The 18,735-nt window shown below is 36.1% G+C and overlaps 1 protein-coding gene across 4 annotated transcripts in view; it reads left to right on the forward strand.

Annotated features, from left to right (window-relative positions):
- EMB (embigin) overlaps nt 1-17,170 on the forward strand; it is a 44,057-nt gene extending 26,887 nt beyond the window's left edge. The window contains exons 3-10 of one of the 4 annotated variants that reach the window (XM_037022043.2): nt 933-1,119; nt 1,368-1,456; nt 9,178-9,305; nt 11,508-11,787; nt 12,549-12,582; nt 15,117-15,171; nt 15,745-15,805; nt 16,898-17,170. In XM_037022043.2, the coding sequence (XP_036877938.2) occupies nt 933-1,119; nt 1,368-1,456; nt 9,178-9,305; nt 11,508-11,787; nt 12,549-12,582; nt 15,117-15,171; nt 15,745-15,762 (791 nt within the window). In that variant the 3' untranslated portion in view covers nt 15,763-15,805; nt 16,898-17,170. Of the gene's footprint in view, nt 1-932; nt 1,120-1,367; nt 1,457-9,177; nt 9,306-11,507; nt 11,788-12,361; nt 12,515-12,548; nt 12,583-15,116; nt 15,172-15,744; nt 16,151-16,897 lie in introns of those variants that run through there. The other 3 variants (XM_037022042.2, XM_037022041.2, XM_073236410.1) reach the window with 3 other exon arrangements.
- Nucleotides 17,171-18,735: the final 1,565 nt, after the last annotated feature.

An 18,735-nucleotide genomic window follows, 5' to 3' on the forward strand; every position in this document is an offset into this window, starting at 1 on the left:
AGTGTAGGGTTCCTCCTCAAGAGACACACAGTTCTGTTTTTGAGGTGATTGCAATACTTGATGCAAATGCCTAGGTCGTGCTTCTCTAAGAGTTGCAATATTGTTGTACTCTATTTCTATTTCTTCATTTATTTGCTGGAATTCTACAAATAGAAAGTTTTCCTCCTCTATTATTTGGTTAGTATAGGAAGAGCAGTATCCTGGCTTGATATTTGTCCTATATTTACCACTGTCCAAAATAAAAAAAAGATGGCTCTATATATCCTCCATAAGTGGGATGTAGTATATATAGATAATTATATCTGTATCTATATATTGGTATGTAGATATACCACCTCATAGCTTTCTACTGATATTTCAAATTTAGTGAAAATTCAGAACTACTGGATGTTTTTTTAAATTCTTCTGTCTCATATCTGTATCTGTATCCAATCCCTATAAATTCTTTAGGAGGAAGAAGGCTGGAATAATGGTATATCACAGAAACCCACATGATATATACAAAACATTCTTGTGATAAATGCCAGAACACTATTACTGGAAGGAGTTAAAACAGTCACTCCATTCTCTTCCCACTAGTTCCTGTTTGTTTTTATAGTTGTACTGTTTCTAGGCTGTCAGAGCCTGGGCACTTCCTTAGGCAGTACTGCTTCCCTTATATACTTGCTGACTAGAGATTGTAAGATTAAGATCACAGCCTTAGGCTTTTGCAGTTCTGTTACTGTAACAAAACTTCTTCAGATGTTGTCTATGAAAGATAATAATAAAGGGACCCAAATCTGTGTTGAAAGAGGAGTAATTCTTCAAAGGAATGTTACACTGAGAAACTTTATAGAGCATTGTTGTTGATGATTTTAACTGTTCTATATATTGGATTTCCCTGAAATGTAACTTTTGCAACATCTTTTTTTTGTTTTCTTTGTGGCTAACAGAACATTCCAATGTGCCAGTAGAAAAAAACATCACTTTAGAAAGACCTTCTAATATAGAACTCAAATGCCAATTCACAACATTGGGGGATTTGAATTCAGTAAATGTGACTTGGAAAAAAGGTGATGAACTACTTGAGAATAATTACCTCATCAATGCAACAGGAGGCATCCTATATACCCAGTACATGTGAGTGTACAAAAATGTAACCTACATGGCTAGATGAAATTGTTTAAATTCTAAATAGTTTTGTTGACTGGGCATTCTTTCCTTTGCTGTCACTTGAATGGTATGCTAGTGTTAATAGTCTCATTTGCATATTTACAGAATTGTTTCTATTTTAACATTTTGATTAATTTTTTTTTGGTAAGTCTTTCATTTTCATTAAAAAGTGTTTGGAAAACTAAGCCTATATTAATAACTTAAATTATCTTTAGGTTCACCATCATTAACAGCAAACAAATGGGAAGTTATTCTTGTATCTTTGAAGAGGAAAAGGAACGGAGGGGCACATTTAACTTCAAAGGTCAGTACTACCTTATACAGTAAGAACTTGAGTATTATATTCTTAGAATTTGAGTATTATATTCTTAGAATTCCAAGTCTCCATATTTTAAAGTTATAATTACAATACTAAACATAATGCAGTTGAAAGGAAATCATGTGCTTTCCATTGAATCATACGTGGTGGTGACCCTGAAAATAGAGCTTCCAGTGTCTTCCCAGTGGTAGAATTGCATTTCCCAACCCACTCCCACTCCCCATGAATTGCCAAAAGTTCCACATCCTATTACTTATCCTTTGCCAATTAAATGTCTGCATCTTTCTAAGATATTTTAACATTGATGAATATTTTAGCTGTTTTTGGTAACTACCTCATAATATTTGACAAAATAAATCCTTGTATTTATGCAATTTGGTCTCTGCAAAGGCAGAAAATATTATCAGCCTTTGATTATTTTGATCATGTACATTCTCTCTTAATCTTTTTTCTTCCATTTGCCAACTTAACTTAGTGAAGAATACATACACCACATACATTTCTTTACTATATTCCTTCCCTTTCCTTTTTCCTTTTCCTCACCTTGCCTTTTTCTCTCCTTCCCTCCCTTTTTTCTTTACTTCCTTCATAATGAGCTAAAAGGATATTACACAAATACACCTATGCCCGTGTGTGTGTACACATGCACACACATACGCATGCTCTAAGTCATTATGCAGAGAAGGCCTATAGGTTTTAAGGAATACTTATCAAATCTTGAGGCTTAATGTGATTCCAGGAGATTCAATTCTAAAAGTTCCTATTTTCCCCTTTCTACATAGTACTGTTTTCTAGAAATATGTACTAGTTATTTCTGTTCAAAGTTTAAATATTGAATGTATTGCATTTTGTTATTATTACTTAAATTATTATTTGGAACATCATTATTTGCCTCCAATGTGAAGATTAACTGAAATGTTTTGCTTTTCAATATACCAATATATTTAATGCCAAGTAGACTTGGAGAAGGACTTTTGATTCTGTACCCATTTTGAGATCATTAGGCTGATGCTAGCTGGTGTCAGGAGCACCAGCACAAGGCCTGGGTTTGAAATCAAGGGCTTAAGGAATGCAAAGGGTCACTAAGTATTTACTTTTATTTTCTTTCTATAGTTTCCTAGAAGCAGTTTAGTTTATGTTATTAGTTTTAATGTCCATTTAACATTAATCTAACTTTTAGTAGGCATTATATCTTGAAGGTACTTGTAAAATTAGTAAGTTGGGCCCTTCCACTCTTCTTTAGTAAAATACTGGTTGTGTTATACATGTCAGTTGACTATTGCTTGCAAAAATCATTTCATTTGATTAAAATTTAAAGGTATTTGCAGAACTATTCATATAATAGTTATTTAATTAAGTCTGTAAGACTTACAGAGTGGTGTATATTTTTAGAAATATCTTACTATATATACTCTTTCTCCACATGGGTTGCTTATGGTTTTTCCTAAGAAGGATTATCCTTCCTTAGGAACACTGCAGTTGAGTGTGGATGAAGAGCCTGTTTTTTCCTCTATTTTAAATTGAGCTAAAAAAAAAATTCTGCTGTGGGCTACATGACTCAACTATAGTACATGAGCCTGATTCCTCAGACTAACTTATCAGCAAAGTCCCTGCTTCCCATTTTATGGGGGCTGGCTGGTTTATTAGTACAAGACGGTAAAAGGGCCTCAACCTCACTGATAAGTAAAATGCAAAAACTTTGTATGTTGACTTTGTGTGTTTGGCTGTTGGTGCCAGTGCAAGGAAGATAGCAAAAGCCACACCAGAAGCTTGCAACTGCTAATATGCAGGTGATTTCTTTTCATGCAAAAAAGATGAGTGATGGTCTACAGTGTTTCTCAGTAGTGGATCAAATATTATGAGGTAGTTACCAAAAACAGCTAAAATATTCATCAATGTTAAAATATCTTAGAAAGATGCAGACATTTAATTGGCAAAGGGTAAGTAATAGGATGTGGAACTTTTGGCAATTCATGGGGAGATTTTGACAGTACCAAGTGTGACAAAACCTGTTTTGGCTCAGCACTCTGTCTTCAGTGTGGAGTGGCCAGGGAATCAAAGTATGGAACAGTGACATGACAGAATCATTTGGAACTTAGCTGCAAACCCTGGTGCTGAAATTTAGTTAGCTGTTTTTGACTATATGGAAGAATCTTTTCCTTAATTTAATAAAACCTAAATATCCTTGAGCCAAAAACAACACAGACCCATGTTTTCTAGCATGAATATGCAAATATAAATCTCCAACCTTACAGCTCCATAGGGCTTTTGCTTTCACTGGGTAGATCCTAGACCCCATCTCTCTATACATGAGTCTAAATCAGCAATTTCAACATCTTCTAGCCTGGATTCTTCCAATCCCAAGACTCATGTGTCCTACTTTATCCAAAGTTTCAAAAGGCCCATAAGACACCTAAGAATCCTGTATCAACGACCTTTTCATAGATATGTCCAAAAGCAGCAGCCTGGAACTGTGATCTCTGGAGCAGTTGAAATGAATTAATGTTCCCTGAGCATAGTGCCTGTTTTGATTTAGATCCACACTGCTATTAGCAGTCATATAAAGCGTAAGCAGAGTGGTCATTAATGTCATCCTGGCCATTAGTTGAGGAATGCTTAAGAAAACACACTGGAAGCTTGCAAGATGAAAAGAAAGTAGAATTTTGGTCTTGTTTCCCTGTGGCATCTCTCTGTCACCATCAGTTGTCTGTAGTCCATACCCTGACCTTAACAGTTAAAGGGGATAGTTTAATAGGTTAACCATGTGTTCCTCTCCCTCCTCATAGAATCCCCAAGATTTTCTTGAAAGCCCCTTTTAGCTACCTGTTAGGCTTCCCAAGCCTGTGTCTCTTAGAGGCTTACTGAAAAAACTGTATTCTATGCCATGTTTTTCCACCAAACGTTACCTTTTTACTATATTTGATTTTTAATCTATGGGTAAATGTCAGTATTTTAATCATATTTTGACATATATTCTTTCTGCTAAAGTATGACCTAATTGATTTCTAGAAGGAAGCAAGCTGAGATTGAGAAATAGGTTCACTGTCTGGGACATCCACAGGCTGGGAAACCAAAAACTATGCTGGTAACTCGTGCCCAACACAGCCAGTTCAAAGTCTGCCTTTAAGGAGAGCTTAGACTGGCTCTAGAGTAACTGTCAGAGACTATTAAAAAGCTGTGCCAAATATGTACATGTTGCATCTGTCCATATGGAACTCAAGAAGTGTGGCTCTGCTCTGTTTCAGGTTTGGAAAGAACCTTGTGGCTTCAGAAAATAATTCCTATTTTAGGCAAACTCAAATCTCTGCTTAATCTGCATGACTTTAGTTGAGGCCTCTCCTAAAGTAGGGTTGATCTTTCAAAGTGAGACTTTATCCCTCAAGTGCTTCTGTGTTCTCATACTTCATTTAATAACAAAACCACACCAGGTGTTGGGTGTATTGAAAGAAGTATGATTAGAAAGTGGTATTGAGCTGATAGACTGATAGTGTTTTGTCAGGAAACCCAATAACTTTTCATTTGGTCCAATCATTCCTCCTCACAAAATCTCAAATATGAAAATATACATAAAAAAGGGACACCAAAGCATGATAACTGTCTATGTCTTGCCTGAGGGTTTCAGCCCTGGGCAAGTTCACTCTGGATTCAGTGAGTCTGAGTAATGACAATGGAACACTGGGGGTAAAAAGGGGCTTTATTCTCATGGCAGTGCGTCGAGTATGGGAATCCCATCCACATCTGTCTCTGTCCCTGGCACAGCCTCTGTCCAGGTTCTGTCTCCACCCCAGGCTCTGCGTTCGCCTCCAGCCCCAGCCCACCCCTCTCCTGCTCTCTTCTTTAGGCACTCTCTTAGCACCAGGGGGGCTCTTTTTATAGCAACACAGGCAATAATGGCTTATCACCAATGGGTATACAAGTATGTGCCTGCACAATAGGCTAAGTATTACATCATTGTACCTATACAATGGGTAGATTAGATTAGGATCAGGTGGGGATCCTGGCCATGGATCTTCCATTTTCCTTACAAGTAACATTTTATTATAGGCCAACTTTGGCCACAAACTGTGCTGAAATCCTTAGAAAGCTTGACCACATGGATGGCTTCTTTTTCTGTTATGTCTCCTAACCATAAACCAAAACAGAGCTGTCTATTCCTTCACAGCCCAGGCTCAGTTTGGTACTAACCACTCTAGATGGAAAGATAAATGCTCCTGAACCAGAAAAGAAAAATTGAGCATGGGATGGAGTTATTTATACCTCTAAATTCCCAGCCCTAGAAAACAGGGTCCAATCAGTGCCCTGGAAAATGACTGATCTAGGACAGTCCTCCTCTCTAGGCTAGGAAAACTGGAGGGTGGAGTGAGAGGAGGGAATTTCTGTTGAGACCATCAGGAACTTGAGTCCACGGACTGCTGCCCAGCCTCCTTTGCTACTGCCTCCAAGGTCTAGCGAGGAATCTGTCTACCGTGGGAAGAAAGAAACAAAATGTTCTGTGCTTCAGCCTAATTTAGGCCTTTCACATTTTGACATATGAACTTACTGTCTTGTTTCTTAGAACTTACAAGATAGTTATGTTAATATCAGGACAGGTGGTCCACCTTCCTCTTGGGTCATGGAGTTGCTTCCAGTTTGCTTGTATCGGTTCTGTTTCTTCCGTAGAGAGCTGAATCTGCAAAGGAGCCCTGAAGGGGTGGCTGCAGACTGAGGAAACTGAAACAAACTAACAAGAGTGGCTTGACCTGATAGGGCAGAACATTTATGTGTTTTTTTACTTCTTATTTTTATTTTTAAAAAGGCATGTGGAGAGCAATTATTGTCTTGTTTAGAAATTTAGCTCAGGATGTTGTCATCAGAGTATTAGCTGCTTTATTCTGCCTTTTCTTGTTAAAACCTATATGTGGTGAAGGGTCTGTTCCCTTTTTATTCCTAAATTTTATAATAAATAAAACTATTGTTCCATGTGTTCTTTCTTCTCCACATACTACATAGGTCTGGAAGCAAGATTTGCTTTTAAACCCTTGAACTGATTTCATTTCTTGTTATGGTAAGGAGCAGTGATTAGGTACCCTGACTTAAATTTTTCTAATTTACATATAAATTGTAATCCTTATACAAACAAAATCTTAATTCAAATGCTTTATCCAAGCACTTGAATGTGCATTTCAAGTAGTAGAATGTGTTTTATAGCTTCACTGAAAAGCTGCTTAATACATATTATTAAAGGATGGATTGACACCATGACTAGCATCTCAAAGGTACTGTTTCTTCACTCTTCTGGACCTTGTATTGTGAATCCATCTCCTATTTTTTAATCACTTTATTCTTTTAATCTCCTTTCTCAGATGGGCTAGGTGGTCTGTAAACAACTTAGTTTGGAACTTGGAGCCTTTTCCTCATCTTGGGGTATTTTTACACATTTGTACGGTTCTGAGATGTATTCAGATGAAATTCTAGTTTTCCTTTTTATTCTAGCCTTCCTCTTTCTCTTTTCCCCATGGCCAGCTGGTCTAGAAGTCATTCTTGGGCATGGCGGTAATCTGTCCTATTAAGCTGGCTAACACCCACTCTGTAGAAGGGCTATGGGCATTAACAGATTAGAAGAAAACTCAACTAAGAAATGCAGTCCCAGTACATAATCAGAGCAAGTTTGAGTTTTGTGGTGGTTACTCTGTGCCAAGTACTTAAGGTATTATGTTCTCATACTTAATTCCTTACAATAGCAGCACTGAAGGATGGATATGGATCTACCTGTGTCCTCAACACTAGGAACACTAGTAACCAGTGATCCTAATTCACATATTTCCTGAACACAAATGATACCTTTGTCACATCATTGTTACATTGTGCTGAGTCCTTGAACTGCTCATGTCTTGACCTTTGAAATGGATACATGTTAACATGTCTTTTAGTGTCCCTCAGCCTAATGGTGACTAGGATGTATGGGACACTAGCAGCCTCTCAGAAGGAGTGCTCAGAGTATCTTCTGCAGAGGTCACCCCACCAGTTTCTTCTGGCTGGAATGACTTCAGTCAAGCTGGTCACATGTACTTACCTGTTTCCTCCCTCAGGAGCACCCTAGTGGGTACCTTACTAGGCTTTCATAAACTATGAGTGGGGTGATTAGAAATTCTGATTGGCAGTTTATATCTTTGGTTAATGTAAAACTGTAAACCATTCAACTTCATCAAAAAATGTTTCTTTGATGATGAAAAGTGTGAGAACTATTGACTTACAGATGGCTCTGTCATCTTTCTTTTGATTACTTGAAGCATTTACACTTTCATAGGTGATATAACTTCCTCTGCCTCAGTCAACACTGTGCTGGTCAGCAGTCCTGATGAAGGAGAGGTTGGTGTGTGCCACTGTATTTAGGCCCACTTTAAACACTAAGGACAAAAAAAGACTTCCCACACTCCTCATTGTGACATTAATCACCTAAGGACAGAACCTATAAGGAAATCCCATTCTCCAGCCTTATTTTTACTCCTTCTCTGGTAGTTACACACAAGTAAAAATTTCTTTTCTATTCATTACTAAGTATTTTCCCCTTTCTCATCTTAAATTTCATCATCCAGCAAATGCCCAATTATCTTTGGATGGTAAAGCCAAGAGCGCTTAGAAAAAAATGTATTTAATCTAGAAACCTAATTTTAGTAATTAAAATTGATCTTCCATACCCCACCCTGACCCTTCCCAGAATAAAAATCTAAAAACAGAATAACAAATGAATATCAAACAAAATTTCTAAAGCTTGTCAACATAGTATTAAAAATTTAGACATAAGCTCATACACTCTCTATTGGCAAACCAAACAACAAAGAAGGAAAAATATAAAACCCCAAACCTGCTAATATTAGTAAAAGACAAAAAAACAATAAAAGTAATCTCTGTTGATTAGTATGCATCTCTGACATAAGAGTACATTCTGTAATACACCCTTTGAGATCAATCAGAAGCAGCTAATTTCACCATGGAGACTATTGGTTGGCTTTTTACTACTTTGCTTATGTTCTTGTGTTTTAATTTTCTTTACCAAGTTATACACATCCTTAAAACTTAATTTTTCTAAATTCAGTGCTCATTTTTATTGTGTGCTTCAGAATGTGAATGGCATGTGCTTCAAACTCAAGAAATTCATCATGATGAGTATTAATATTACATGTATTTTACAAAACCACATGAAAGTGATTTTTATTGTAATTTCTTTCTTTTTCTATTCTCTTTCTCTTAATTTTCCTGTGTTCCTTTCTCATGTTCCCACTTTCTCCACCACTTTGATGACTTTTCATATATTGTATCAAGTAAAGATTTCATATCCTGAAGATGTTGTTTCTTCACTAAAATGCCATCTAAGGGTAAAACTTGGAAAACAATGTTTGTTGTTAAGTAACAGTAGATAGGAAGAAAGAAAAGTCTTGATGAAGCTTTTTCTTATCCAAAGAATGTAATGGTTTATTACAATACTTACTAGGCTCAATAATAGAAGATCTTTATTCTGCTTCTACATTACAGGTAATTATATTGAGCTATCTACTACTATTATTACTATGCTTCATAACTAGGATAAATTGGTTTCATTTTATATAGAATTAAAGCTCATAAAGAAAATTATATATTAATGAGAAAAGGAGAAATTGTCCTCAGTGTGAATGCATCCTCCTATTCAAACTCTCTTGGTAACATACATGTCTCTAAACTTTTCTTAGTCCCTGAACTTCATGGGAAAAACAAACCATTGATCACTTATGTGGGTGATACCACTGTCCTGCTGTGTAAATGTCAAGATTGTTTTCCTTTAAATTGGACCTGGTACAGTAGTAATGGGAGTGTACAGGTAAGATGATATTTCTTTGATTTGAAGAAAACAGCAGCTTTTATTTCATAAATAACATACAGACTTAGAATTCCTAGGACTGTTTGTACTTCTGCTGTCTTGTTCTTTAATATGTATTTATAAAGGAAGAACAGTGATAAATTGAGTTGTTTTTTGATGTTTTTAGTATATTACATTACATCAGAGGAGACTCTTACTGTTTCATTAGCTGGCACTTTGTTTTTTAGATTTAGCAATTTATGTTACTTCTTTGAATGGGAGTTACAGTTCAGTTTTAGTTGAGGTTTTGAATAACCCCAATAAAAAAGATTCTTTTCTTATTCCATGAGAGTAACTAGGAGAAAAGGCAGTCTTCTTTTCTAGCTGCTGTCATTGGATACATTTGTGAGGGAGTACAGTACAGTGGCACCTTGAGAGAAGAATGACAATTTGGTAACTTAAATTTAGGTTTTGGGTTCTTTTAGTAAGTGTCACTGGCCCCTTTTGGGCTTCCGAGACATAAGAGAAGCTAAATATTTTAAATTCCTATTAAGTAATTAACAGCTATTCAAAGAGCTGATATTAAGAAAAACATGAGTTTTGAAGGAATAAGCTTTCTTCTCTTTCTTTCTCCCAAATAGCCTTTGATAAAAGGGAAGTTTAGGACGTTGTTCTTTAGAGGACATCCTCCTATTGCCCTGGTGCTAGTGAGCATTGAAGTTAAAGTCCTATAGAGGCAAGCTGCAATTCTAGAAGGAATAGTATGAGACAGTGTAGATCTTACAGTGAAATATTAAATTCCTTCTTAGACAAAATTGATGCTATTATAGACTGTTGTGAAGGACAACACGAAGGACTTAGAAGGGAAGAATCAAACTGTGATGATACTAGTTTGATTTTTCAAAGAAATACCTCCAAATCACTTAAGAGTAGATTTAAACCATTAATATTTCTGCTCACCTTTTTTTTTGATGAGTAAGAAAGTCAGTCATTTTGTGTATGTAAATATTTTTTAAAAACATGTAAATTTGTAAAAACAAGTATCAGTCACCGTATTTGAAATATGTAGCCTATTTTATTTATACCTATGTGATACTAAAAAAAAATAGCCTAAATCTGATTGTATTAAACTTTTAGAATGTGGTCTTTGCTTCTCTCAATATTTGCTCTACTAATTTCCTCTCAATTTGGCCCTAAGCGTGGGTCATATTTGGATGTGAGAAAAGTACAGCGAAGATGGAGCAGGTCAAAACTATAAGTCCCATGCCTTTTCAAAATGTGCATTGGCATCACTGGGGTCGCCTGTTAAATGCACAGGACTTTGGTTTATCAGCGCTGAGTTGAGAGAATATTCATGGCAAGCATCACAGGCAATGCTGTGCACAGGAGCCAGCTTGCTGTAATTTTTTGGGCAGATAACAAACTCATTTCTTTATCAGATAACCTCCAAGAATACCACATGCACATTAGCATTTATTAAGCAGTGCAGTTGAGTGATAGAGCAGTGAAGGCATCAGATGGCCTCAGAATAAAATTTAATTTGAATGGATTAAATAAATCATCCCCAGAATAGTTTATATGGCCCTTGACAGGCTGGGCAAAACCCAGTGAAATCTCAGAAGCCAGCCTGCCTACAAGAGAGAAATTCATATATGAAAAGACAGAAGGTGTACAGCCCACCGCATAGCTCAGGCTTGCAGGGATTCCTACCATTCCTTCTACATCAGCTTCAAAGGCCTGAAGATTTCAGCTCAGATCCAGTCTGAGGAACTCCCAAAGTCCAGAGCCAATGATCTTCCTTTATAGGAATATTAAAATTTAATAGCTTCATTAATTTAATAGTTGACTTAATGTATGCCTGTGTTTGTGGAGGAAGAAGAACTATGAACAGTTGGTCAGGGATTAGAATGTGAAGCCCAGATGGCTGGAATCTTTCTGTGTTTTTAATTCTCATGTAATACTTATCTGTGACCTACATGCTCTAGTTCTGAGTGCTAAGTACTTAAAGCAAAGTATACTTTTCCTTTGTTTGCTACCTCTAGGAGACCAAACTCTGATAAGATTTGAGCTCTGTTATGTGCAACTTCTCAGCAAACTTTAACATGCCATTTTCTGATAACAGTTTTCTTGGAACTGTCTTACAGCTTTTGCTCAAAAATAGATCACTTAGGACATGTATCTTTTATTCAATAGGGAATGAATTTTAATGTCTCCTTCTATTAGGTTCCTGTTGGTGATCAAATGCATGATAGGTATGTGATCAGTGGAACAAACACTAATGAAACAAGGCTCAAGATAATGCAACTTTCAGAGGAAGATCAGGGATCTTACTGGTGCCATGCGATATTCCAATTAGGCGAGAGTGAAGAACACATTCAACTCGTCGTTCTGAGTTATTTGGTGCCCCTCAAAGTATTTCTTGCAATAGCTGCTGAGGTTGTTCTTTTAGTGGCTATTATTCTGCTTTGTGAAGTGTACACCAAAAAGAAAGAGAAACACCAAGGTACGATTTCTTTTTTAGATAATGTTTTCATGTTATGACAATACATTACAGTGGCTTTAGAGTTTTGGGGGGAAATCTAACTTTTGTTATTTAGAGTTGTATTTATGTTACTATCAGTAGTGACAGTGGCCTGGGAGCTAGTATTGATGGTTTTCCTATTTGAACTTTCTAACACATTTTAGTATTACAATATACCTTCTTTTGTTTTGTGATTGGTAACTGATACCTACACACCAGTTAGGTGATGGAATATTAGAAAATTCTGTAGTAGCTTATACTATGAAAGATCTCAAAGACAATTATTCTTTCACTTATATAAATCATTAAAAATATTTTATCAAACATTCTTGAGTTCTCATAAAAAGAGGTATTGTCTGGTCAATTTCCTATTTTTGTAGCCTGTGTGTAATGGATTACAGGTTGAGAAACCAAAGGTCCTCTAAGAAAATTTATCTTATATTCCGTTTTCTTTCCTGATATTGTACTAAATTTTGATTAACTTAAATAGTTACAAATCATTTGATCCTGTTTTTGAAAAACCCAGGCACTAGACTGTGTTTGATCAAAATTGCAGGTAAGGTCTGGAGAGCCAAGAAAGAGGATATGGAGAAGGTGAAGCTGACTCATGTAGCATGTCTCTTTTTCACTCTAAAGAGGGAATGGCACAGTGCGTTTGTAACTCAAGGGGAAAGTTGAATTGAACATATTTGCTTCATAAGAATAATAAACCAATCTTAATAAATTCTTCATTTGCTACACAGATGAAGGGAAAGAATTTGAGCAAATTGAACAGCTGTAAGTATTATTTTTTACAGATTACTTTTCACCTGAGTGAAGTACAGATAAATATGAAGTCAAATAAAATGTGGGTTAGAGAAAAAGAGCACAAGAGGCTGTTTTCTGTTTATGTCTATGCTGTAGTGAAGAGTTGCACCTAGAGTTCGCCTGCCTATGTTAGAATCCCCCTTCTTCACCCACTCTACCTCTCAGTTCTTCAGTTTTCTGCTCAACAAAGTGTGTTCAGTGATAGTACTTACTACAGAAGGGTTTTGGATTAAATACTCTATATGCAAAAATGGTTATCATAGCTTTGCTGCACACAGTATTCTTTAACCAAACAGAAGTGTAACTTCTGTAAAGCCATGTCTCAACTTTGGCTGTATTTTTGATCTCTTAGGATGCTCCTTAAAAATAAGGTTGCTTAGACCTTACTGGATTTCCTGGAGCAGAACCTCTGGGGTTGGTGCCTGGTTATATTTCTTTGCAATGTCTGTCACTGGTTTCTGAATCTCTCATGGTGAAATCACTGGCCTGAAGTTCTTTTAGTCCTTATACAAACCATGCCACTTGTTCTCTTACAGCTCCCTTATGGAGTTGAGTAGAGGAGGGCTGGAAGAAAATTACCAGGGATGTACTAATTTGGTTCAGGGAAGCTGGAGGTGCTAGTTCCCCTAAACCTGAAAACTGAGTGTGGAACCCAGTGATGGAGGTGCCCAAGACTGGGATTAAGGTCTGAGTAACAAAGCCAAGGGTTAGAGCAGAGAAATGAGGCCAGAATACAGCAGCTGAAAGTAACCTAGGAAGTGGGAATGCCTGAGCAACTATTACCAACACAAAATGGCACTTGATATTTATCTTTATTAGCCAGCAGGAGTTCTGAGGTGCTGTTTGTAGCCATGGTTAAAGAGCTGGAGTTGGGTGGACAGTTGTCATTTAGATATCCATGGATATTATTTAAATATTTTACTCAATTCACATATAGCAGGTTAAATAACTAAACATGATAAGAGCTGTTATCTTAAAGGCATAGAATAATTATATCAGGAATTCCATAACCCAGACAGGAAAAAAAAGTGTTAAAGTCATAGACTCTCAAAGTTGGAAGGAAATTGACTTCTTTCTGGAGAACTTAAACATCTTGTTGATACTGATTTGAACTTTTTATCTTTCTGGTTCTCATGTCTTGATTCCCTTTCTTATACTTGGAGTCATATAAAAAACAGCACAGGCATTCAGTTATTTAAAGAGTTAGAGCCTTTCTGGGATTCTCCTATCCTCCCAGCTCAGGCTTCCCAGGGTTCCTGCTGTTTCCTTGTGGCCTTTGGAGGTTGCTGGGTCTCACTGCATTCTGAGTTGTTTGACACAGTCTGAAAGGCTGGTGCCAGAACAGTATGGCACAGACTCTTAATTCTTAATGATTTGACTTATGTAATCTACTTTATTTAAAAAATGTTTTTCTTGGATGTTTTAGGAGCATTGTCAAACTGATTCAGCCACAGCATAATGAATTAACTTTCTTTTATTGATAATAGGGGATATGGCTCATCATTTTCTCCATCCTGCACTGTTCCACAGAGGCCACTCACTGTGTTTCAGTTTTTGCATTGTTAGGTTGTTTCAGTATCTTTAGATTTAATAAAAGAATGAAGAGCCCTTGAATTCATTTAGAGAAGCCTTTTACCAATGCTCTTTTAGAATTTTTAGTTGGGAGATAAATTTTTCTTGACAGAATAAATATATATATAGTTATCAACACATTTATGTAATGTTGATATATATGTTTGGATCCCAGTGATTCACAGAGTTTCTTGGTGAGAATGATTTTTAAAAATAGTACTAGGTGTATAACATCAAAACAAGCTGGTCACTTCAAATAGTTCCATGAGCAACTCACTTATTTATCTCAGATCCACTCAGATATTTATTCTACCCAATCTCACCTACCCAGACCCTTCCCAAATTTTGACATAGTTGATTAGGTTGTTGAATTTATTATTTGGTGGTAATAGTTTAATGAGCTCAAGCCTGCCCATAAGGCCTTGATGGGTATTCATTATGTACCCTTGTTACCTACTTTAGTCATTCTTGTCTTAAGAATCTGAAGCCCACATTTGTAGCCTTGACTTGATGCTCATTGGGTAGATAAATAACCATATTTAACCTCTTATTCAATGTAATGAACATGTCAGATTCTAGCAACTGTATCTGACTTATTGGCCAAGCTCCTGATTGACTATTATCTTGCCTGTGTTGAAACAGCACACAAGTCATGGCCCTACACACAGCCCCCTCTCAAGCTTGGGGAAAAGCAGTTCTCCCTCTGCGGAAAATAAATAGGCCTTTGTCACTGGCATCTGTGGCTCAGTTCCTCTCCAAGCAATGTCATAAAAACACAATCAACATTATGAGTAAAACATTTTTAGGAAGAATGAATTCTGAATGTATTGATTTTTTACATTTTCACCTGATGGCTGTAATATAGATCGTGTACTGGCTTAATTTCATGCAATGTAAATATCTATTGATTTTCTTTTTTGTTTTCCATACAGGAAGTCAGATGATAGCAATGGTATAGAAAATAATGCCCCCAGGCACAGAAAAAATGTAAGTTACTTCCAAATGATATTCCAAATGAAAGGTAAAAATTCAGTATACATAGAGGATGTATTAATCCAGCAACTTTTTTTTTAGTTTCATAAAAGACCTAGTCATTCACTGTGTGCTTGAATATACTTATTTACAATATTGTAGTAGAAAATATATAGTTATTTAAAAAATTAAAGGCACTTTTCCCACCAGAAAACATGTAGCAACCAATCTAAAAGTAAATCTATTTCACTGCCTGTATATACTTTTTTTTGGTTACCATTGGCTATAGTTTCTTTTACACCTTTTCATGGAGGTATTTTTTTTCTCAGTTTTTCTGAATTCTCCAATTTTACTCTCATATAGTCCCATATATTTGGTGTTATAAATGAATGCATATTTTCTTTGCTGATTAGAATCAGAATTTTCTTAGTTCATCAACATTTTTTTTCCTGAATATTCAGAGTAAGAACTAGTGGTTATGGCAGTAGTTTAGGTCACCCCTCCCTACTTTGCTTTGCTAAAGTGATACATTATCATAGGATAACCAGGACATGCTCATTATGTGTTGTTATGCTTTATTTAACTCAGGAATCTGTGAGCCCGTGAATGAGAAGCATCATGTCAAGAATCATAGCAAGATGTGCAAAGAGTTTGTATTTCCCCTTCGTTTATGCTTCCACTTAAGAACATCTGAGTATTTATTTTTAAAAGGATGAAAAGTTTATGCAACATGCTCAGTAGTAGCTTTGTAAATAATATATGCTATCTCAGATCTAAAGATATATTTTCACTTTGTAATTATTTTACAGTTAAGCAAGGTGAAATGTATTAAATATGTTCTGTGAGCTATAACCCAGGATAATTAATTTCATCCTGATCTTCAAGGGACATGCGGGACAGACACCAGCAGAACCAGTTAATAGTGCATAGAACTAATGTCACTTAAGACCTGCTTTAAACCAAAGAATTCATTAAAAAGAAAGCCTTTGCCATTTATCTTAAAAAGTTTTTTTTTTTTGCCCCAGTCCTGCTTACTATGTATAGAAGTATTTGTAATAATTTTCATATTAAGGTCATCGTTCTGTATTGAAAAGAGTGTCTTCACTAGGAAATTAATACTTTTTGCCTTTGCTAATGACAGTTACTCTACAGCTTCTGCAGGAAAAGGAGATTTTCATCTAAAACTACTGGTTTAAGGAATGGAATAAAACCATACACTTGCCACCAATCTCCCTCACCACAAAAATTAATTTCCCAACCTTCATGCCACTCATCTCTACTGCTTTCCCACACCAGGCTAACATAACCCTTAGTCTTTATATAGAGCATTGTTTTAAAGCCGTCAGTTTCGAATTTCTTAAGTTACACCTGGTGCTGTGGTGTAGGACCCAGCAGTTCCATACACTCATAATGTAGCACTGCTACAGGGATGCTTCTGTGGCTCAGGGTTTTCTGGTATCTTTGGCTTACTACCTGGTTTCCTGGTATCCATGGCTGGCTTGGTATCTAACAATGCATTTATTACAATACAAATTTCTTTGAAATCCTGAAGTACTAAATAAAGTACTACTTCTGTGTTATTGTAAATGCCTTAGACTTTTTTCAAAGATAGAATACTTAGTTTCTATTGCATATATACCTGAAATAGTTTATGAAATCACTGTAACCAAATCAAATGAATCTGAATAGACATGAAACAGTTGTCAGTTGCTTTGAATGTAATATTCCAATCATACCACAGGATACTGACTGGGTTGAAGACAGTGATGTGAAATCTGCTGGGTGTCCTTGGTGCTGTTGGGCCCAGTGTTCCATGATTCACAACGCTGCAGGTTCAGAACAGTCAGAACCAAGGAATTTGGATGGTGGCAAGGAACCTACAATTCTTTGTGCCTAGGAGATTAAAGCTTTGAGAAGAGGAGCTCCATGATTTGAAAAAAAAATATAGAAGTTTACACTATACTGGCTGAGAAAATTATAATAATAAAATTCTGGTGGTGAGAATTATAATTTATATATGGCATCTTAATGAATGTTACATTACTAGTGTGAATAATGTACATGGCGTAGTGAGTTGGAAACTGCTCATTATTTTGTTACAGCAGTATTTTGTGTAAACCTGTTAACTATGTACACAGGTTTTGTTGAACTAGAATAGACTTGACTTTATTTTACTCTTCCTCTCAGTGCCACAAGCCACGTACTTGTTTCAGTTTAATTCATTACTAATTTGGTACAAATTACCTTGGGTTATATCTATATAATGACAGACAACCTGTCAGTTTACTTGATTAATCTAAACAATTAGACTTCCGTGAAAAATTAGGCCTGCTATTTGATTAAGTCTAATTCAAAACAGTGTATTTGTACTTGGATATATACAAAACAGAACACAATTTGTAGCTCATTTGCAGTATGTGTCATATGCTATTTAGGTTAAAGTACTTTTCAAACAAGAAAAATTGCTATCCCAAGGTGAAATAATTTAAAAAATTCCTATGGCAAATTGAATTTTTAGTGTTAACATGATATTTTTCCTAGGAAAGACAATTTGTTTTAGTAAATTTAAGCAGAAAAGGTATTCATAAAATTAAGGTTGAATTTTGGCTTCTCAGAGTCTCTCTGGAGGACTTCAGGAAAATTACTTCACTATGTAGTTAATGGAAATGTTCCATTTTTAATCTAACCTCATGTTGAAGATAAATGGATTAACTCATAATGACCAATTATAAATTGACTGGAAATAACTAAGCAAGCAGAAAAGCTGAAGTAGGAAAACAACTCCAAGTTTATATATTAGACACCTTGGGACATTCTATTAATCCTTCTAGCTAACAGGGTTTTCTGGCATAATAAGTAGCTTTAATGATGTCTTAAAGTTCCTAGATACTTCCACATTCAGTTTATGCTCTCATGTAAATCTCCCTTTCTAGTCTTTCTCTTTTTTCTCAGCATCTAGTTACTCAGGTCAAAACCTAGAGCTCATGTTGATATTTCTTCTCCTCTATTAGTTAATACTTACTAGACATGAGTCTCTGTCCCTTTGGTCTTTTTAACAGCTCTTTAATCCACGCATTGCCTTCCCCACTCCACCATCGCGAGCTGCAGCAACTAAGATCTTGATTTTCCCACCTCAATCTCATCTTCTGTTAATCTCTTTTTTTTTGCTTTGCTGCTGAGTCATATTTTTAGAACACAAATCTCACTAGGTCAGTGTGGCAGCATCCATTGCAAACCTATGCAGGCTCAGTTTTGCATTTCTTAATACTGCTGTTTTCCAAATTGCTAATCTCTCTCCAATGTCCTGATGTGTAGCTAGCCTTGACATACAGAGATTCTGCGCAGAATGCTTTGACCCTCTTCTCCTCCCTCTTGAGTAATTTGATGATACTTTCTGGAGAAGCCCTCATACCCAGCGGGTTGTGTACTATCTTATGTGCTCAAATAACTCCACATTTCTTTGTATTTATTACCCTATGTTATACATATGCATTTATTTGTCTCCTTCCTGGAATCTGTGTTCCATACCTACAATAGAGAGGGTGCGTTACAGATGTCATGAAATGTGTGTTGAATGGA

This window comes from Manis javanica, chromosome 1, assembly GCF_040802235.1.
Source record: "Manis javanica isolate MJ-LG chromosome 1, MJ_LKY, whole genome shotgun sequence".
In the NCBI taxonomy this organism is placed as follows: domain Eukaryota; kingdom Metazoa; phylum Chordata; class Mammalia; order Pholidota; family Manidae; genus Manis; species Manis javanica.